The 22,164-nt window shown below is 36.2% G+C and overlaps 3 protein-coding genes across 9 annotated transcripts in view; 1 reads left to right on the top strand and 2 right to left on the bottom strand.

The window, feature by feature from the left end:
• The window catches only part of LOC125671573 (terminal uridylyltransferase 7-like), a 34,197-nt gene extending 32,384 nt beyond the window's left edge, over positions 1 to 1,813 (bottom strand). For 4 of the 6 annotated variants that reach the window (XR_008802248.1, XM_048907360.2, XM_048907362.2 and 1 more), the window contains exon 1: positions 1,642 to 1,787. The gene's annotated coding sequence lies outside the window, so the exon portion shown is untranslated. Of the gene's footprint in view, positions 1 to 1,408; positions 1,428 to 1,641 lie in introns of those variants that run through there. The other 2 variants (XM_056162033.1, XM_056162034.1) reach the window with 2 other exon arrangements.
• A 131-nt stretch (positions 1,814 to 1,944) lies between these two features.
• Positions 1,945 to 11,360, top strand: LOC125671260 (RNA exonuclease 1 homolog). Its single transcript, XM_048906826.2, has 15 exons — positions 1,945 to 2,178; positions 3,293 to 4,956; positions 6,316 to 6,393; positions 6,670 to 6,780; positions 6,877 to 7,026; positions 7,206 to 7,340; positions 7,527 to 7,773; positions 7,895 to 8,044; positions 8,205 to 8,318; positions 8,432 to 8,505; positions 8,828 to 8,941; positions 9,101 to 9,216; positions 9,409 to 9,547; positions 9,913 to 10,033; positions 10,270 to 11,360. Exons 1-15 carry the CDS (start codon positions 2,070 to 2,072, stop codon positions 10,365 to 10,367), a joined length of 3,420 nt encoding a protein of 1,139 aa, XP_048762783.1. The 5' UTR covers positions 1,945 to 2,069; the 3' UTR covers positions 10,368 to 11,360.
• Positions 11,361 to 14,789: 3,429 nt separating this feature from the next.
• Positions 14,790 to 20,708, bottom strand: LOC125681639 (uncharacterized). 2 transcript variants are annotated; one of them, XR_007372289.2, is made up of 2 exons: positions 15,969 to 20,574; positions 14,790 to 15,365 (listed from the first exon to the last, which is right to left on the bottom strand). XR_007372289.2 is itself a non-coding variant. In XM_056162032.1 (2 exons), the coding sequence occupies exon 2, from the start codon at positions 19,886 to 19,888 to the stop codon at positions 16,271 to 16,273; it is 3,618 nt and encodes a 1,205-aa protein (XP_056018007.1). In that variant the 5' UTR covers positions 19,889 to 19,981; positions 20,585 to 20,708; the 3' UTR covers positions 14,790 to 16,270. The 2 variants fall into 2 exon arrangements, 1 of the variants encoding a protein (XP_056018007.1); XM_056162032.1 differs by adding an exon at positions 20,585 to 20,708 and having other exon boundaries at positions 14,790 to 19,981.
• Positions 20,709 to 22,164: the final 1,456 nt, after the last annotated feature.

The following is a 22,164-nucleotide window of genomic DNA, read 5'->3' as shown; positions in this document are numbered from 1 at the left end:
ACAACGATTGAAATAAAAATGCAGACGTTTTCTCGTTTATTTATAGTGACTCACAAACTTGCCCGTCTTCTGAATGAAAGTTGTAAAACAAACGTACTAGGTTTTGGTAAGTTATAACATAATACAGGGGTAAAATTCATCTCATCTCGGCTAGCCATGGATTTTGGGTCAACTGTGCCTTTGTGGACGAATAATCTTGGCTAGCGAAGATGGAAAATAAAGGTTATATCGAAAAATTATCCAGTACCGGTAAATCCAATTAAGTTGTAGTATAGCTTGTATTTATTTTTGACTGAGAGGGAGATAGACAGCTTAGCATGTAACATCGATTTAGAAAGGGGGGGGGGGGGGGGGGGCACTCCGTCATTAGTCCTAACCCGGTCCGGGTTAGGACTAATGACGGAGTGCCCCCCCCCCCCCCCTACTCTTAACAGCCGTAAAATTTAAAATGTAAAGAAAACAAATTGGGAAATAAAAAGAATTATTAGAATGAAAGGGGATGGATAATTAATCACAAAGAAATTGTACGTAAAAGATTTATACTGAACTTTTTAAACTTCCCGTATCTGCATAATACATGTATATTATAATCAATAATTACCGATGTTCTCTCTCTCGATGTTGCTTTCATTATTCAATACATCTAAATTAAAAATTATTTCATATAGAAATTAAAACTTTTGATAATCAATAGCGTATATGAATAGAAGCAACTCAAATGCAAATCGTTTAAGTCATTTTTGTTTATATTAATATTAGTCTTTTTTTCATGAACTAGTTGCATTTGACACTGAGGTTTTACATCCTTAAATATTGATTACAGGCACGTAGAATCGGAGTGAGTAATATGAAAGCTTGAAAATTATCCTTGTAGCGACCTACCCACTGCACGATTTAATTAAGAAATTGAAGTCAGAAGGGGAAACTGAGACAGTTTGAGCGGATGAAAACTATATCCGCATATATAAGTGAAAGTGCTTGCATTCGAAATTTAACTGCCTCTCTCTCTCTCTCTCCAGTGATATTGGGTTAATAAATATAACTTTTATTTTGGATTTATGCTTGTTAAAATACATAAATCATAGTCATGTCGAATTTGAATTCGCCAATGGCGCCGATAAATGCAGTCTGAAATACAAGACATAAAATCAGCCATAGCTCATTCAGTTCTCCTTCAATATGAATGACACTTCGGATATATGTATTTACAGGCATGAACTATCATAATAGAGGTGTTTTTTTATAATACATTGGTGTTTTCGGTACTTTTATTGGTGTTTTCGGGAATTACCTGGTGTTTACGGTGTTTCCGGTAATTCCATGGACCGGGCCGTGTATATGCAGCAGCGCTCGCTATAACGGTAGAATATTGTCAACATATTTGATATAAATATTATTAACTACGTACATGTACACGACCCTTCCCAGTCTTATTTCACAAGACTTGTATCAGCCTGTTATTGAGGAACGTAAAAAGTCCCTGCATCAAGATAAAATTTTAAGTTTTAAAAATCATTTTTTGCCTGATATATTAGTACGAGAATAAAATGAAAGTAAATCATAAAAAATAAATAATGATCTGGTCTGATTCATATGTTAAAGAATAAACTAATACAATTCCGTTCAAATAACAAAACTTACTTAAAGATGGCAATAAATCAATAGTTTGTCTATATCATTCCTTTCTAAGAGGAGATGTATGTGAAAGTTCTTTCCAAGAAAATCGACGGACACAATCGACCCCTGCAGATTAAAATATCATGGGCGCTGACATTTTTAATAATGCATCGTGGGTATAGAATTTAAAAGATATGAAATATGAAGAGATTAAATTGTTTGAATACTTTTCTTCAATATTTCAAAACAGGATCGATTTATGGAAATTTAAGAAACTGATAGTAATTGGTTTGACCTACATGAACAAAATTTATAAAATACGAAACTACTACTTTATTTCCATTACTTGCTTGTTCATCGTGAAAGCTGTCATTAGTATAAATATGTAGTATGTAAGGGGGTTTAAATCTAAAGCTTATGTTATATCTGTGCATGTGTTTGACTACAGAAGCATGTTCTCCAGTGGGGGGTATTTCCGCGGCTTCAACTGTCCATTTTTTGCCAGTGGACTCTGTGAACGTCCATATTGCCACTACCGACATGTGAAAACGGAGGAATTAGGTAGCAGAACGCTTACAAGTTTTCTTGTCATTCATTGGAGAAATAGTGCATAAAATAAATAATGTTTGCAGACTGTTTTTCTATATTATTTCACGTAAATGATTTACAGTAATCTATACAATGTTTAGAATTGGCTTTATGAATTGGTGGTTATTCATGGAACTGATAAGAGCTGAATCCATGACAAAGATAATTTGATAAAGGCATTTATTTATAGGAAATTAACAAATTCAGATATTCATCATGATCCATGTATGATGTTTCTGCATGAAAAGTCTTAAATGCTTAGTAGAAGTCGATTCCTCTGACTCTTGCCCCCACTTTTATATTGTGACATGTGCGGGGGAGAGTCGGAGCGGACTCCATATTGAAAAGTGGGAATTAAGCAACACCAACTGGTGTTGCTGCTTTACGTACCTCTTATAACTTTATTTCGGGGATCTATCATCCTAGATGCGAGGATTCCTTTATCGGAAGATTATTCTACATGTAGATCATGATTGATACAATGCTATCGCTGTTTAAACAGCCATAACACCGACAAATGAAGCATCACTTGAATTAGGTCACCGCCTCGCCATTCAATTTCTTTGCACATGATGTCAGCACATGAACACATAAAATTCCATTGTTTAACGGCGATAGCATTGTATTAATTACGATGTATATGTAGAATAACCTACTGATAACTGAATCCTCGCGTCTTGGAAGATAGATCTGTGAAATAAAGTTGTAAGAGGTAGGTAAAGCAGCGACACCAGCTTGTGTCGCTGAATTCCTACTTTTCAATATGAAGTCCGCTCGGACTCTCCCCTGCACATGTCACAATATAGAAGCGGGGGTAATAGTCAGAGGAATCTCGGATTAGGGGAAATAGTTGACATGTTCTTAATAGTAGGTTGGGGTGCATCATTCCAAATACTATACATAATATATTGTTTGAATTTAGTGTACATAGAATAGATATGCCTAACTTAAAATTCAGATGAATTTCATTATTGATGTATATATCTCCACAGTTGATAATTGGATATTTGCAATTGTTCTAGAAATTATGATGTCTTACAAAATCTACAGTAATATGATCAGTATGGTTGTTTTGTTGAAATTTCAGAGAAACCTCAAAGTAAAGCTACAAGCAGTGGGTATTCTGATGCACAGTATGACTGTAACTGGACTCCAGGTAGTGGGCCATCTGTTTCAACAGGAGAGCAGGTTAAAGTGAACAAATACACTGGGGAACCTGAGGTTTTACCCCCAGAAAAGACATGTGTGGAAGTTCAACCAGGGGAACATGAAACTGTGAACAAGTATACTGGTGAACCAATGGTGGCCCAATCATCCTCAGAGTACACAGTAGAAGTGAAATCAAATTGCAAGAAATACAAACCAACAGACAAAATATCTCTGAAGTCACAAAGACCAAAATTAACGATACCCAAACCCATTCAGAAAGTGAACAAGTATACTGGTGAACCAGTTGTTGACAGTGTTGAGAAACAAACTTACACGCCAGAAGCAAGAGATGTCCCCGAGTATAACCCCACACCTATCAATCAGTTGAAACCTAGTCCCTCCAAATATCAAGCACATGCTGTAGAAAATGAAAATGATCAAGAATATGATCCACAGAGTAACTTCTCTACAGCATGCATACTTGAGCCTTCCCAGCCGATGGCCATTAAACGACCCTTTACATATGACCCCACCACACCAGACTTTAATCATCCTGCCAAAAAAGCCAAAGGAGATTCAGAGGCACTAATGGCTGACAGTGAGGAAGGTCAAAGTGATATTGGAGCATTTAGTAATGATGAGGAAGATGACGAAGAGATTAAACATCTAGCAATGGAAGATGAACGAGATAGTTCAGTTGAAAATGAAGAGGAAGATTCATTAAAGAATTCAATGATCACAGATGTGAAAGTTTTTGAAAGTTTGCTTATGCCAGTTATGGCCCATAAACCAAGTGATACAGACAAGAATTTATCAAATTCAAAAAAATCATCATCTGAAACAAAAACTCGTGCAAAAAAATCAAGAAGTGAAAAATCTTCAAATCATGACAAATCCTCAGAGTCTTCATTGAATAAGATGTCAAAGAAAAATGGTCATCACCCCAAGGAAAAGGTTACAAAAATAGAATCCTTAAAGTCCTCAAAACACAGTTCATCTTCAAAATCTAAAGAAAACTCATCGTCTAGGACATCTTCAAGCAAGGCTTTAATGAATGGTTCCTCTAAATCATCTGAGAAACAAAGATCCTCTCAATCATCCTCAGACAAATCTCCTCACAAGCACTCTCATAAAAAATCCTCCATGTCGTCCTCATCTTCCTCCAAAGCAAAATCATCCAGTGAAAAAGATGCGTCGAAAAAGCACTCATCCTCACGTGATCATAAACACATCAAACAATCATCGCATGACAAAAAGTCCAGCAAAAGTGACCACAGTAAACATTCTTCAGACAAAAAGAAAGAACATTCGAGTAGTGGGCATAATAAACAGGAATCTCGATCAAAAGGTTCAAAGGAAACACATAAAAACTCTACAGAAAAAGAGAGCAAGAAAAGGAATAGATCAGTGTCACTAGACAGCAATGGGTCAAAAAGGAAGATCATTGACTTAAATGTGGACTTGTTTGGTGCAGACAGCGATATTGAAGATGATGTGCCTGCTCTTATCAGCGATGAAGAGGAAGATCCATACGAGGAATGTCTCAGGATTTATAATGAAAATAATGTCTCTAAACCATCACCTAAGAAACATAGTGAAAGGGTATGTTACCAATGAATTTATTTTATAAAAAGTAATGAAACAATACATCACAGTTTAATTCCAAACAGGGTTCAGACATCAGTATTTATGATCTTATTGTATGTGTTAATTGAATGCCTTATTAGTGTCAGCATTCAAATTGGACACCAATAACGTCATACTTGGATCTGAATTTTGTCTCAACATCCTAATTCATGTTTTGATCAACAGAAATAAATATTGTAACATGGAAAATGGGGCTGAAACGATTCACCGAAATATCAAAACTGTTGAATATAAACCCTCAATTCAACGTTCGATTCATTGCCTCAATTTTCGGTTTGATACGTTTAATACAAACTGGTTCATTAGAATACATCAAGTTCGGCCTGTAATGATTATTTTTACCTGCATGAGAGACAAAATAGCATCAAATAACGTTCAGACTGTTGTTTACTTCGAGTCTTACAAAAATGATAATGAACATTATTAGTTTAAACTACAGAGCCTGAGATCCAACATACTATTACATCTTACCGCTCTCGGATACACACGGGTGTCAGATCTCGTTTTTTACTCATCAAGACGAGATCACCCATGGGTATCTGACGATGCTAACCACTTTGCAATTTGGAAACATTTTGCTTTTAAAATTATGAATGTGAATCTTGGTAATTAAATTTTTCTTCAGTGTTATTATTGGTTTCTTCTGTAAACTGTATTGTATTGAAAAAATTAAATCGTGGCACAAGTATTGCAATATGTACCGTATCGTGGAGGGGGCGTATCGTTTTAGCCCTAATGGAAGAGAATGTTCCTGTTAAAAGGGAAATACAAATCTATCCATTTTTGAATAAGACAAAACAATACCTTCAGAACCTCAAACAAAGGATACAGACTCTGCTGTAAAATGAAACTGTTATACACAAACTTGTATTTAATTTATACAAAACTGTTGATAAAATTGAAACAAAATTGCGTATCAGATTGATGTTGTTTAACGCATCGAACCTAGTGTCATTTAGTTAAATATGCACTTGAGTGTGTCATCACTTATTAAAATTCACCGTTTTATCAGCAGGTAGTAACACGTAAGATACGGATTATCAAACACCACAAATCATTCAGGCAGTTTTTCTTGTTCTTGTATTGAATGGAAAATACTAACATTGAAACTCCAGTATATTGTAATTCATATTGAATTGTGAAGGCGCTGTATTGTTTCACTGTAATGATAAGTTTTGAAAAGTACAATATCTGTTCACAGACTGAACTAAATGTAGAAGTACATGATACATACCCTTAGAAAGTACAAGCACTTGTCTTTAAAAAATCATATTCACATTTCTTGGTATTTTAACATTTTTGGCTCTTTTTAAGAAACAAAGTGATGGTGACCAAACTGAAAGTATGTCGATGCCTGGGAAAAAGAGGACTGCTCACAAAGGAAGCAAAGAGGTGTGTGAATCACTTGTCATTATTCACTCTGCACCTGTTTTCAATTCATTTGATCGTGGTGATATCATACAACTATATCAATCATTGGTGTGGTCTGAAAGTTTTAGGTATTGATCTGTTAATACATATAACGTATTGACCAATTTGACTGGCACAGTGTACTAAACTGTTAAACGCTGTCATTATTATTGCAGATATCTGTGATAATTACTTTTATCCGAGTAAATTGATTGCTCAAATTTCTTGTTTTATTAAAAAATGTTATTTTTCCTCTAGGTACACAGAAAGATTCCTGAGAGACCACTTAGTAAACTATCTCCTGCTCAGATTATGCACAACCGATTTGTCAAAATTCAAAAGCAGGCACAAGAAGAGGCTGGAAGTTCGGTATGTACTAAACAGTTTGCTAGCAAAAAAACAATTCAATATATTGTCCAATACATAAAATGTAATACAAGCAAGTCATTACATATGCTTTCACAGCAAGAACCATCAACATCTTCATCCACTGGAAAGCAGAGAGTTGCTCATTCAAGTAAGAATGGAGGACAGGGGACCAAAGTAGTTGATGGAAAAACAGTGATTTCCACGGCATCCAAAACGCAGAAACGCACAGCTCACTTACCCAATGTGGTAAGGCCTTTCATTATACCAAAACACAGAAACACACAGACCACTGTATACCCAATTCCTCTTATCATAATTATACTTTTGATATTCAATAATAGATACTAAATTTTGTAAAAGAGGATGCGATATAAAACACAGTATCTAGTGATTCATCTTTTAAAATGAGAACTATCTGATTGTAGAAAAATTTGAAACGTCCTGCAATTCCAGCAGAATACGGTAGCAAAGTGCCAGTCAGTGTGAGACAGCGATACCTCAACACAATTATTGATGAATGTCTACCTCTGTATGATAATGAAGAAGACGTTTTCAGAAGGGTATTATTTTACTTGATATGAAGTAAGATTAGTTGTAAACTATGTCCGAGTACTGACCAATCTAATTAAAATTGATCCTTTGATCCGCTCGCGTATATCGCTACACACCTACTGAATAGATTCAAACCTGTAGATTTGATTACCAGTGTAACATGTCAGGCATGTAGCTGTGTACTTTAATTGTAGGGTTTGGAGGAAGAACTCTCGGTGTACAAAAGAGCTAGCAACAAAAACGTGTACCTAAATATAGCATGTAATACAATCAAACGACTCCGAACGGAAGCAGCAGAATCCTCAGCATCTTCAAAGAAACCAACTTCACCGCAGAAAATGTCACATGAAGCGGTTCTTGGAGGCAAAAATGCCACCAGAACCACCTACACCCTCAACAGATCTGGGGGTTCCCATAAGGGGCCTATTGAAGACTTCAAAGGTAGGACCTTGCCTGTCATTTCTGGATTTTAAGGTGATGTCGGTGTTTGAGCACTTTTTAAATATTTGTAACATTATACAGAAATTTTTCATTGATTACTTTTCTGAATTTGAAATATCAGGCAGAGAACTTTATGACAGACTTGCTAAACACAAGCTGACAGAAGAACAGCTCCGGGAGAATGGTTTTCCGAGGCCAGATCCTGACAATAGCTCACAGGCCAAAGTTTACACTACCAGTCAACAAGAACAGAATAGTGCCAAACTAAAAAGTAAGAAGATATCGGAATAAATCATGTTCAGTAATCCCATGATGATTAATTACATAAAAACTGATGGACTCAGCAAAAGGGTTGAATATCACCAACACAAAATACATCTGCTCACATTCCTTTACAGATTATTGTTGTTGTAATGTGATGTATTTTTCAGCATATGAGAAAATTTGTGTGAGGTGTGGGAAGCGGTTCATGGTGTTCCCCAACGGGACCTATGCACATGAGGAAGAGTGTTGTTACCACTGGGGAAAAGCATGGAAGAAGAAAAGTGTGTATTTTTTATTTGCCCGTCGGTAAATAAAACAACCAATGATAGCGGATATAACTCGTTACATAGGCTGTGTGAACAGGAAGACTTAATCGTGTGTTATTATATTTTAGTTGCTGGATACATCGAAACGAGGTATACCTGTTGTCAAGGAGATTTGGGAGCAGAAGGATGTCAAATTGCTAAGGTAAATTTAGAAATGGTGCAACAGTATGTATTATAACAACTGTTAATGATACAATGCCATTATACTGATACAAATGTTACTATAATTACAGACCATTCTAGGTATTAACCAGACAAACTAGTGATTGATTCCGTACATATGAAAAATTTCATATGTTCACATTTTTTTTAATACTGAACTTGGAGTCTTTTCATGTTGAAATAAAAAGTTGGCAACAAACGAATACCAGTATTGCATGCAATTACTACAACAATTTTAAAATGTCTGGCTGTCCATCATTTTACGTGTACCGATGATAACTAGAATTTTCCAACCTTTATAGTACCATTGTCATGAGACCAACAAATGGGAGAACCGGACTGGATACATGAGGACTCTTCCTTGTTCACCTGTACCCGATGGTGACTACGGAGTGTATGCAATGGACTGTGAAATGGTCAGGTCATCTGATTTCTTTTACATTTTTACTTTAGATGGATTTACAACTGACAGGAGTTTAACAGCTATTTCTTTGTAATTACATCTGTGTTTAGTGGAATTTAAAAAACCCAATGATTTACAGTGTAGGTTCATGTACATGTTACCTTTATCACAGGTGTATACTCAAGGTGGCGTGGAGCTCGCTCGTGTCACTGTCACAGACAGTGAGAATCAATCAGTATTTGAGACATTAGTGAGGCCTGATCGAAAAATCATTGACCATAACACAAGGTACAACTAGATTAACAGCTTTCTTATTTATAACTTCCAAACAAATTGAATACCTGGTACTTTTCAAGTTCGTGAGGGATTTTCATGTTCAGAGCTCTTCAGATGAAGATTAGTTAATGCGTACTATTTTTCTTCACTAAAATTCCTTATTCAATACTGATAGTACATTAATATGCATGTTATTGCCTTCAGGTTTAGTGGAATAACAGCAGAGGATATGGAAGGGGTAACCACCAACCTCAGGGATGTGCAGGCAGTGCTCCTCAGCCTGTTTACAGAGAAAACCATTCTGATTGGTCACAGCCTGGAGAGTGACCTTGCAGCTGTTAAGGTCAGCGTCACCATCATATCTACAAGTTTCTAAGTCAGTCGTGTGTGTGCCGTGCCCCCCCCCCCCCCCCCCCCCCCTGTTATAATGATAAGAAGGAATAATTCTAGAAACCTTTGAATGATGTTGAGTTTATTGGGAGGAGGGGGGGGGGGGGGGGGAGAGTGGGATAGGGTGTATTTAATATCTCCCTCTTTTCTTGCTGTTCTCACGTGGACTTTCCTCTGGTATGTACATATTCCATACAAATCAAATGAAACTGATTTAATATTATGTGCATTGAAAGATGAAGTGATGAGAATTGTCTAATGTTGTTAATGTTGAGTGTCAGTGTAAATTACGGGAGAATTATGAATTCTGATTTACAGATTATACATGACACCGTGGTCGATACATCAGTAGTGTTCCCACATCGTCTTGGACCACCATACAAAAGAGCACTCAAAACACTGATGGCAGAATATCTAAAGAAAATTATTCAGGATGATGGTAGGTTTGTTTGGTAACAGAGAAGTTCCATTGAGGTTCTAAGAGCATTGATATAATTATACAAAATGCTGCCAATTGTGCAAGTCTTTATTTTGATTGAAAGAATTGCAGAATTTTGATTCCAAAACTGTATTTGGTCTGACAGAAAACTTGGATGTGTGAAAATGAGATTTGCTACAGTAATAAGTTACAAATGCACTGTGTGTGTGTGTAAAGCTGTTTCTTTTCCCTTTGAGTCGGAGGCCATGACAGTCGGGAAGATGCTGTTTCCTGCATGGAGCTGATGCAGTGGCGTATCAAAGAAGATGCTCGCAAAGAACCGAGATGTAGCTGATCTTGTTGGAGAAAATAAAGGCCATAGCTGATCATTTCCTATAAACAGTGAGAAACAGTCCTAGGAGGGAAAGGCATTGAAAGCAAATCAGGAGACCACTGGTTCTAATGTCAACAGTAGATAAATGAACATGGCTGCATAGTAAATTTCAAAGCACAATGCACATGTATGTCACAAAATGTTTCATGATTATAGGACCAGCATTCTGCTCAAGGTCCATCTTGGAAAGAGCGGAGATAAACTAAGTCTCTGGGTGTCTAAGACAAGGTGTCTAAGGATCTGTAACAAGTGCAATGTAGAGAAATGTGATAAAAATATATTCTGAGCCTACAGGTCCCATGAAGATACTTTGTGTGTAGAAAAAAATTACCTTGTAGAAATTTTTTTCATTGGTTTAAACACTGTTAATGCGAACAATTTCTTTCTTTCTTCCTTGACTTTCTAGTATTTAGAATACAGGGATACATTTGTCGTCAGATTAAAATCTAGACTTGCTATAATTTTTCTTAATCTGTATATATACTAGAATTCCAGACATGTGCATTTATTGTATTTACATGTACAATGTTTTGGTTAAAAGCATGGGTGCATTAATTTATACATGTTATAATGTATGCGTAAAATCCCAGCAAAACAGTTGAATTTAAAAGATTTCCTAAGTTTAATTTATGAATAATATCAAAATTATTATTTTCAGATAAGTTACTCTCAGGTTTTTCTATAACAAGTTTGATTTCAATTCTGTACCAACATGATAGCTTTATGTCTATGAAGATTTATCTTGCACTTTAAAATGTGACGATGTTTGATTGCTAATGAAAGAGTATGTGTTGATATGATTTGATAGGGGAGTGTTTGTTGTGTTCTGTGCATTTACTGAGATTATTGTAGAGGATAGGTGCCATCTTTACAAATTGTGTGCTAATTCATATCTTTTGAATGTTATTTCATGTCATACTTGATATCGTTGTGCTAATAAATCTTGTTAAAGTCTCACGATTTTGATTAATTATCACCTTCAATCTGGTTTCAGAGAATTTCTGTAGGTTTAAACTTTTCTCTCGCTCTATGAGCTTAGGTGTATTTTTTTAAATTACTGTATACTTAGTGAAAGTAAAAGGTTACACTTGAAATACTTAGGATAGAGTCTCCATGATAGAATTTTTTTGCATCAATTCCGCTTTGACCTTTGGATATCATTGCTACCAGCCAATCATAAATGGAGCTTTTTCATGTTTAATGAATAGAATCCTCCACAAAAATGTTGGATACTAAGCATATCCTTGTGGTGCTGGTTTGTAGTGTTTTGCTTACAATATGTGAAAAACTTGGATGTACTACAGGTAGTATGCTGCAGTTTTAGGATAGTGGCAGCAGATAACTTTTCAAAAAAGTTTCAAGTGCAAAAAGGTCAGCTTCTAATCATTTACCAGTCGTATAAATTTCATCTACTTCACTTTCATCATTATTTAGCAATAATCGTATATGTTGATTTAAATTCTTCAAAATTGTTCATTATCCTTTCATTATACAATGAGTACCTTAATTTTAAAAAAAAGATCTCGGTAGTTTTCAGGGGTTCCCTTTATTTTTGGACTGTCTCATGCTGAATACGATGAGAATGTCGTATCTTGCCCATTGTAGTTGAAAATAGACATAGCATGTGCTATCGAAAGCTGTGTGTATTTTTATCTCACCTAAGCTGAAAGCTCAAGTGAACTATTCTGATCACCTGTCGTCTCCCTCTATCTGGCCATCTGTAAACTTTTCACGTTTTCATCTTCTCCAGAACCACAGGGCCAATTTCAATCAAACTTGATACACATCATCCATGGGTAAAGGGGATTCAAGTTTGTTCAAATAAAGACCATGTCCCCTTCAAAGGGGAGATAATCACGAAAATGCAAAAATAAGATGGGTTCATTTAAAAATCCTAATTCTAAAGAAACAATGGGCCAGAAAAGTTCAAATTTACATGAACGCTTCCTGACGTAATGCAAATTCAAGTTTGATCAAATCATGGCCCCCAGAGATAGAGTGGGACCACAATGGGGGATCAAAGTTTTACATTCAAGTATATAGGGAAAAATCTTCCCAAAAACATGTTCTGTAAAGCCTGTCTAAATTTTGCAGCCCTTCGCCGGCATTGGTGACGTGTCCTTATGAGTGAAATATTCACGAGCGAGGCGTTAAAAAATATACAATCAATTAATCAATCTTGGGGTAATCTTTTAATCGCTCCATTGTTGTCAATAAAAAGATACCCAACAATTTGTTGCTTGGTCAGCAGATTCAAAGTGTGACTGACGGTACACATTGTTCTCCGGTGTCGCATGATTTAGTTATGGATAGTTTAGCGTTCCCACCGCAATGCCAAATAGCTATACTGTTAGTTCCGGTATATAATTTATGTTCCAGCCCACGTAAGTTTAGTTCCCGCTATAATTTTTGTCCCCGGCACACACTCTTAGAAATATAAAATATATATGCATGTTTACGCACATTTCTTATGGGTTTTATTTCTTTCATCGGGTTTTACGATAATTAAACACTAATACCATTAGAGCCGTATTATTTATACATCTATTTTTGTGTTTTCAAAAACCAAACATTCTCAGATCGACAGGATTTGATTCTTGTTTTAAAACATTTTTGTTACGCAATCCTTTGTCTTTTTAAGCTTTTATATAGAAGAAAGTCCACTTGTAGTGAAAAGATTACCTGTAGGTGTCCAATAAGTTGACAACTGCTGTCCATTCTTAAAAATAATGGACAGTAATTGTCAACTTATTGGACAGTGCCAGGTAAACCCAATAACTTATTAGACGTCTTGAAGTAGGCTGAAAATAAGAGAAAGACAATACATTTGTCAAAGAGATACAAATTTAATTTTAAATTCCCTACAAGTAAGAATCAACACAGATATCGGAAAAATCACTGAAACATTTAAAAACGATATTTCCCTTTAGTAGAATTCTTTGCTTCAACTCGTAAGATTCGCAGTTTTTTAATTCCATTGGCCATTACTATATCGCATCAAAACTTAAATTTGAAAGACATATTTCCATACTGTATTTGAATTTCGCTGGATTCAGAGGCACATTCCGAAACTTCTTCACAGCGCTTTTTTATGTTTTCTTTATTAGCATATCCTAATTCTGAATTATTATTTTCGCTTTCATGAATAATTTCATTTCACGAGATAGGCGTATTGGGTTCTTTTGGCTGGCGTTAGTTATTTCCTCATCCAAATATTCGAAAACAATGCTTTTCAGATCAAAATTTGGCTCCATAACTTTCTCACCCTCCATATTCAGAATATAACACATATTTGCAGTACTTTCACTAAAATCCTTAAATTTTAATCGTGCAATGAAAATGCTCTTCCCATCAGAGGAAGACATGTTGATATGGCTCAGTACTATAGAAAGAGTGAATATAAAACCTACAGTACAAGACTACTTACCTGACACTGTCCAATAAGTGAACAAAAGAAACAGAAGTCTACGCAAGACTGGTTATATTGTCAGACTTTTCAAAATAGCTTTATTCATAATTATCATTGTCAATGGGTTTACCTAGACTGTCCATTCTTAGAACAAAAGTTTAAGATGTAATGTTTTAAGTAGGATATAAGCCTCAAACTGTCCATTCTGTGAGAGAAGAACTGAGAACCTACGGGCCTCGATCAGTTCTTTCTCTCACAGAATGGACAGTTTGAGGCTTATATCCTTTACTTATTACGGAGATTGGATCTCCATTTCAAGGAATCGTAAAGTGAAAGTGTGAAACCTATTTGACTCCTTCTGCAATATGTACCGACACAAACCCTTACCAGGGCCGTAAATTACATGGAGGCGGAGGAGGCAGCTGCCTCCTCCAACTTTTGAGCCAAAAAAAAATTAAAATTTAAAGTTCATTAGAATTTATGTTGTTTCCAATAACTAAGAACATGATACCTCCCTTAAAAAGCATTCCAAATCTTTCTTTTAGAATGAGTTAGTCAAGTAACATCTTAGAAGGCCCTAGAATCAAGGATTTTGCACGAAACGTGTTCAGTGTGCACAAAATGTGCTCAGCGTCTGGGGGCCTGGGCGGCCCCCAGACCCCCGCCTAATTTCCTGCCTCCTCCAAATTGAAGGTTAATTTACGGCCCTGCTTACCTATGTCCATTGTATATGTAGCATCAGGTACTGATCCACATATCTTGATTATGAATATGAGTTTAATATATTGAAACAAGTTTTGATTTTGATTTGATTTTTCACATCTAGACTGTATGTACAAATGTTTGCAATACCTTTTCTTTTTTTTAATATTCATTAATGCCATCATATATCTTTAATGATCAAACAATTTCGTACTAGTTATTTATAAGATATTGAGTACGAGCGCAGAGAGAGAGAGAGAGAGAGAGAGAGAGAGAGAGAGAGAGTTATATGTACTTGTCCTATGCATGCATATGCTACAAAAAAAGTTATATTTTCATATCAAAGAGGTTCGCACCTGAGATTTTAAGTAATGAACATTTTTTGGGAAGTGTATTTTTTATTTTTACATTGAAGGAGATCTAGGAAATTAAAAAGGAAAACTAGGGTAGCAACGCTTATTGTTGAGCAACAGTGTTCTAAACATGACCTTTTTGCACTTAAAATTCATTAAATTAAACTTGATTTGTCTGTTGGTGTCAACACAACATCAGCAACACAAATCAATAATTACATAAAATAGATACACAACGATGTCTTCGAACACTACAGATAAAAAAAAATTTAATACTAGTAATGAAAATAAATGATGACATTTTTGCACTCGATAAACAAAAAAAAAAAAAAAAAAAATCATGGTATCAAATTTGAGAGTTTTTGAATATTAGGAGTAATGTCAGTTTCTAAAATTTCACATAATTTTCAAGGTCTTGTATTCTGTCACAAGAAAGACGATGTATGTTTCTTTACTTTTAATGGCAGAGAGACAACCTCCAGGAAGGGTAAAATACTGTAAACAAAAATAAGATCCTATTACAACAGGTTCTGCACAAAAGATAAGTGGCATGGTTTATAATAAACATGTAATATGTTATTCAGAACATATCTACACATTTCATGCTAAAGATATCAAATTTCAGTAAATCAAGAATAACATGCACCAAAAGCTTTACAAAGTTATCAAAAATCTTGAATTCTAAATACACACACTAGAAGACTTATAAAATATTGATACTGATATGTGAAAACTTAAATGTAATCATCACAACCTTTGAGAAAAAATTTAAACTGTGAGCAATTTACACAGAGCGATTTACATATCGAACACGTGAAAGGTCAATATATAGTACGTTCAGAAAATAAGCGAGCGTGCCCCATTTACACAGAAAGAAATAATAACAGCAATGAATAACATCATTAAAGATCTATCAGAGATAAGATAACCATGAAATATCAATTAATCAAATTTAGACAATATAAACTACCTGCTTGTCATGATATACTGGCTGCTTATCACATCGGGGTCAACAAGTGTACAATAACAAATATGCGTATGCATTCTTAATATGACTTGCATTTAACATAAAAGTTAATAAAGAGATAAAAAACTTACACTTTGGTGCCATGAAGTTGTGGAAAGTTGGAAGTCAAAATGCATGAGTACGGGTACCATGCCGTGAACGTGCTGGGAGCTTTTTGTAACATACAAAACAAAACCAATCCCGGACAAATATAAAAAAAAAAATCCGGAATCCAGCACACTCCCCTCCTGATTTTTATAAAAAAATCACTACATCAAATTCAATATGCTAAACTAGCAAATCATACATACATAATACATAAAATCAAATATCAGTCATTATCCATGAAAATTGAGTCACTAATCATCTGAAGATACCAACAGGACAAGATCGACTACGGGTCGAACGAACACACAAATCGTAAATAATTGCGATGAGTTTCGTCCACCTTGAAGTTGTAAAACATGTGCTCCACGTCAGCTGTAAGAGCTATAGCTTCCTTCCGAAATCGCAAGAGTACTCCCAATAAATTATTGGTTAAATCCGGTCCTTTCATTAATACGTCATTCAAAGACGTTCCCCTGAACACTGCTGACGAATCGAAGACGACTCTAACTTTTCCAGGTTTCTTGGGATGATAAATTCCGAAAAACGGTAGGTACCATTGTTCACTAAGTGTTGGCAAAGGTGGTGCTACCTCAGCATGACCGTTTTCGAACATTTTTCCCATGAATTCAACAACGTGTTTCTTCTTGACTTCATCTTTCTGGAGTGAACGGTCTAATGATTTAACACGCTGCAAGGCTTGAGTTCTGTTGTTAGGCAACAGCTTTCTATTTTCGCGAAAGGGAAGTGGTGCAGTCCAGCGATCATCACAGTCCTTCGTAACCTTACTTTCCATGAGACTTATAAAAAGCTCGTCTTCCACTGATGGACCAAGCCTCTCATCCTGTGGCGTTTTCTCGAAGATCGAGTTTTCTTTGATGGTTAACGTGTTAACACATGGTTCCAGATAGGTTGCTCTACCATTAGCAAGAATGTGAGTTTTGCTAACTGTGATTGTTTGAACAGATTCACGTCCATGGAGAGCTCCAATACAAGATTCACCAACCACAACCCAACCAAGATGTAATTTGTGAGCGTAGGGTAAGTTATCACCGCCTAACCTCTGATCCACAACATGGTGTGCTTGTATAACGTCACGACCTATCAAGAGTTCTATGTGTACACTGTCATCAACTGGTGGTATGTACGATACCAAATCACAAAGATGAGGAAAGTTTTTCACTACTTCCGGAGAAGGTATTTCATGTCTATTATCGGGAATGTCTGAACACTCGATAAGAGACGGAATCTTAATCCTGACACTATGATCTGCGGACTCAACAACATAATTGTTGCCTTTTCTGCCAGTCGCGGAAACTTTCCCTGAACAGGTTGCTAAAGTGAAGTTTATGTGTTCCGAATGATCATCAAAGTTGTCAAACAGTTCCGGTTTTCCAAGGGAGTAATTGCTTTGATCGTCGATCAATGCGTAGACCTTGCGAGCCTGCATGGGTTGGTCCTCATTGTAGACATACACTTGTAGAATTTTTGCGCATGACTTGCTACAAATTTTGTCAGTCCCACAAACCTGTGTACATTTTGTATTAACACCGGTCCGTGACTCCCCTCCATGCCGATTGTCATCTTCTGTAAGATTCTCATCCTTGTTATGAGAGGGTTGCTGTACATTTTGAACACGCAATACATGAAGTCCAGTCGGGTGACTTGTCTGATTACAAACATCACATCGGATAGTCTCTTGGCATTTTTTCTTGGTGTGTCGTTTCAAACTGCAGCAACGGAAACAAAGTTTGTTTTTCTTTAGAATCTCCATTCGCTCTTTCATGGGTTTCTGACGGAAAGTCCTGCACTGATTCAAATTGTGGTTTGTGTTGTGCACGGGGCACATCAATTTGTGGTCAGCTGTAGAGTTTGTAGAAAGTTCCGTTTTCCTTGCGTTCACGCGAATTTGGGGTTGATTATTTGCTGACTGTTTCTGAGAAGATAGTGTGCTAGTGTTGTACTGAAAACTCGGGTCAGTGCGCCATTTTGCCATGTCGTAGATGAAGTTGACAAAATAACTGAACGGAGGAAATAGCATTCCATGTTGATTTTTGTAAGTATTGGCGCGAGATGACCACTTTTCTTGTAGATTGGTCGGCAAGCGAGATACTATTTGGTTTACTCCTGTGGATGAATCATACATTGCAAGCACTGAAGAATAGAGCGGGTTGGCCTTGACACACTGAATTTCACTCAAGAGGTCGTACAAATCATAAAGTCGTTTGCTGTCAGCCGGAGTGTTTGAAAGCTTTGGGAAGTTCGTAAGTTTGTTTCGTAAGCACGCTTCTATCAATTCAGGACTGCCATACCGAATGTCAAGTCTATCCCACAATTTGTGTAATGCATCCACGTGATTTCCTGCACTGGCCGTTTTTATGCATTCAGCCTGCCTGGATGAATCTGGACCCAGCCATTTGATCATGAGATCCAGTTCCTCTGATGGTGTAACTGCAAGTTCTAACATTACAGCTTTAAATGTTTGTTTCCAAGACAAATATTGGATGGGACTATCATTGTATTTAATGAGACGCGAAAGCACTACATCTTTTCTGGCCATCATCCTAGTCATTATCTGACAAAGTTCAACCTGCGAATTGTCTACATGTGGCATCATATTGACTGATGTGTAGCGATTACCGTATTGTGATCCTGAGGTTTGAGTAGTCACCGGATTTGGCTGAGACGGTAAACTCGAATATGGCACAAAGGTAGGCGTTTGAGTAGTCACTATAGAATTTGCCTGAGATAGTATACCCGAACGCGGCATAAAGGTTGGCACTTCAGTATTTAATAAGTGATTCGGCTGAGGCAGTATGCTCGAATGTGGCACAAAGGTTGGCGCTTCAGTATTCAATAGATGATTCGGCTGAGATAGTACGTCTGAACGCGGCGCAAAGGGTGGCGGCAAATCATACACATGACTTGTTTGTGATGAAGTTGCAAGCAAGGGACTAGAGTGTACCATGGTTTGCGTTGGTTGATATGCTGTACGCCAATTTTCATTCGTAGGTGTGGAACATAAATTTGCCAATGTCGATAAAGGAACAAATGTTTCACTAGACTGCATAGATGTTTGCACAGTTGACGTGAATGCACTATCAGTGAATTGCACACGAGGTCGCACAGCTGATGTGAACGTGCTATCAGTGGACTGTACAGGCGGTTGCACAGCGGATGTCAAAGTACTTGTAATTGCTTGCACAGGTGGCTGAACAGAAGTGTTAGTGGAATTCACAAAATGTTGTTGAATAAATTCACTTGTCCTTGCTTGTCGAGCTTCAGTAATAGATTCTGTTTCTATATCATCTAACTGTTCTGCATTTTCCATCACATTCAGTGCTGATTGTAAGGCTTCGGTTTCTTGTTGGATTTCAAGTAGACTGATTTCCGCTTCCAATGCTGCCTTTTGGGTCATAATGGCAGCTTGTTTCTTGACGTATTTCATTTTCACTTTCGCAGCCTCAAGTGCAGCTCTTTTCTGAATAATCGCAGACTGAGTAGATGAAAGGATTGATCGGCCTGATCCAGATTTAACGCTTTGTCTGTCACAGCTAGGATCTTTTGTTGCAACTTGTGTGCGTTGAGTGAGAACCTCGGTAACAGCCCTCGTTACATTATCTCTTAATTTCAAATGTGAAATCCTTCCTGTTTCGCTTTCAACTGATCTGTGTTTTACAAGAAAGTCAACATAATGATCTGAAAGTCTTTTAAAATCACCACTAGCTTGTTTTATCTGCTCATGTACCATCTCTGCATCCGATATTTCTGGATATTCCTGAAGAGTGGATATTAGGACATCAATTTCCTTTTGAATATGTTTTATTTCCCGATCATATTTCCTGCATCTGTCCATGAACAACTCGGCTCCAGCCTCTGTGAGTTTCCTTTCCCGTTCCATAGCCATGTCGAAGTTATTTTACTATTCTGTCACAAGAAAGACGATGTATGTTTCTTTACTTTTAATGGCAGAGAGACAACCTCCAGGGAGGGTAAAATACTGTAAACAAAAATAAGATCCTATTACAACAGGTTCTGCACAAAAGATAAGTGGCATGGTTTATAATAAACATGTAATATGTTATTCAGAACATATCTACACATTTCATGCTAAAGATATCAAATTTCAGTAAATCAAGAATAACATGCACCAAAAGCTTTACAAAGTTATCAAAAATCTTGAATTCTAAATACACACACTAGAAGACTTATAAAATATTGATACTGATATGTGAAAACTTAAATGTAATCATCACAACCTTTGAGAAAAAATTTAAACTGTGAGCAATTTACACAGAGCGATTTACATATCGAACACGTGAAAGGTCAATATATAGTACGTTCAGAAAATAAGCGAGCGTGCCCCATTTACACAGAAAGAAATAATAACAGCAATGAATAACATCATTAAAGATCTATCAGAGATAAGATAACCATGAAATATCAATTAATCAAATTTAGACAATATAAACTACCTGCATGTCATGATATACTGGCTGCTTATCACATCGGGGTCAACAAGTGTACAATAACAAATATGCGTATGCATTCTTAATATGACTTGCATTTAACATAAAAGTTAATAAAGAGATAAAAAACTTACACTTTGGTGCCATGAAGTTGTGGAAAGTTGGAAGTCAAAATGCATGAGTACGGGTACCATGCCGTGAACGTGCTGGGAGCTTTTTGTAACATACAAAACAAAACCAATCCCGGACAAATATAAAAAAAAAAATCCGGAATCCAGCACATCTTGTCTTAAAATTTAAATTGGAACTAAAGGGGGGGGGGGGGGGGCTAGAGACCAAACTTTTAAATTATTGGCGAAAATACTGAATCTTTAAACAAAATTTCTAGTAAATTAATTTGAACTTTTTTAAGAATCGGTGTTCTGTTTAAAAAAAAATATCAACCAAATTGATGAATTACAACATTTGAACTAGTTCCAAGTCTCAACTACTTGTATCATAAATTATAAACTTGAAGTACATGTATATAGGAGTATAAAAATAGAAGATAGAAACTACAAATTTAGAATTTTTTGATTAATCAATCCTTCCGCCTCAAAACATAGTCCCTGCCAAACCCTTTCAAGATTTGAATTGATACAAAAACAATTCGACTGGAGAGAGTTCAGTAATAGATAAGTAACATGTCTGCACCTACTGAAGCAGTAAATACTTGGTTGTAGCATCCTGTGCAGTTGTACTCAAAAGCTCAGGACCTAACTTCCTTAAATATATGTTAAATATTGAAAATTATCAACACATAAAATGAAACATTTCAAACGTAATCATTTTTAATGAGATTAACAACAAAAGGCCCACAGGCCTTAATCGGTCACCTGAATACTAGTGAAAAGGTATCACTACTTCCATGGGCTATGAAATCTAGAGAAAAAAATTCCTGTTCTGAATATCTAAGCTAAATTTTAATGTTCCGCAACAGTATAAAACAACATATGTGTTCTTAAAACTTCACTGCCCTCAAAAGTGCATACACTGATGAAAGGCTTTAGATGATAGGTGTTTTAACATTAAAACATCAAAAGATATGACTAATTTGAACTCATCCTAAAGTCATAACCCTGGGTTGTGAAATTCACCATTTTTTGTACATCCTTTTCTGCTATTCTTAAGTATGCATTTAGATTTTATACAGTATCAGCAAACTTACACATACATACTATATACTAAGTTTGGCCCTACCCTGGGGTCAAAATCCTTACTCTGGGGAAAATCAAATTTACAATTTTGGTAAGACTACCTGCTCTATCCATTTAGTTTCAATTTAGTATCAAAAGCACTGAAGAAAATGTTATTTAAGTGTTTTACACATAAACACTATATAACAAGTTTGGCCCCACCCTGGGGTCAGAACCCCTACCCCGGGGATCATGAAATTTACAATTTTGGTAGAGGCTTTCCTGGTCTACATTACTATGCATTCATTTTTGCCCTGCCCCTAAAGCCCCAGGGGTGCAGGAATCCTGAAATTTACAATTTATGTTCCCTTTGTTCCAAATGTTTCACACCATTTGAAAAGAATTGGAATGATAGTTATCAAGAAGAAATTAAAAATGTTTATTGTTTACACACTTGATAACTGACCATTTTGGCCCCACCCCGATACCAAAACCCCTACCCCTGGAATAATCAAATTTACAATTTTGGTAAAGGACTA

Source organism: Ostrea edulis, chromosome 4, assembly GCF_947568905.1.
Source record: "Ostrea edulis chromosome 4, xbOstEdul1.1, whole genome shotgun sequence".
Lineage (NCBI taxonomy): Eukaryota > Metazoa > Mollusca > Bivalvia > Ostreida > Ostreidae > Ostrea > Ostrea edulis.
Note: the sequence above shows the minus strand (reverse complement) of the source record. Positions and strands in the feature narration are given on the sequence as shown.

Excerpts from the sequence above, each read along its gene's own strand:
- LOC125671260 (XM_048906826.2), top strand. The coding sequence starts at position 2,070 with ATGTTCTCCAGTGGGGGGTATTTCCGCGGCTTCAACTGTCCATTTTTT. Across the intron at positions 6,781-6,876 it reads AAGAAGAGGCTGGAAGTTCG|CAAGAACCATCAACATCTTC; the intron begins GTATGTACTAAA and ends ATGCTTTCACAG. Across the intron at positions 8,942-9,100 it reads ATGCAATGGACTGTGAAATG|GTGTATACTCAAGGTGGCGT; the intron begins GTCAGGTCATCT and ends CCTTTATCACAG.
- LOC125681639 (XM_056162032.1), bottom strand. The coding sequence starts at position 19,888 with ATGGCTATGGAACGGGAAAGGAAACTCACAGAGGCTGGAGCCGAGTTG.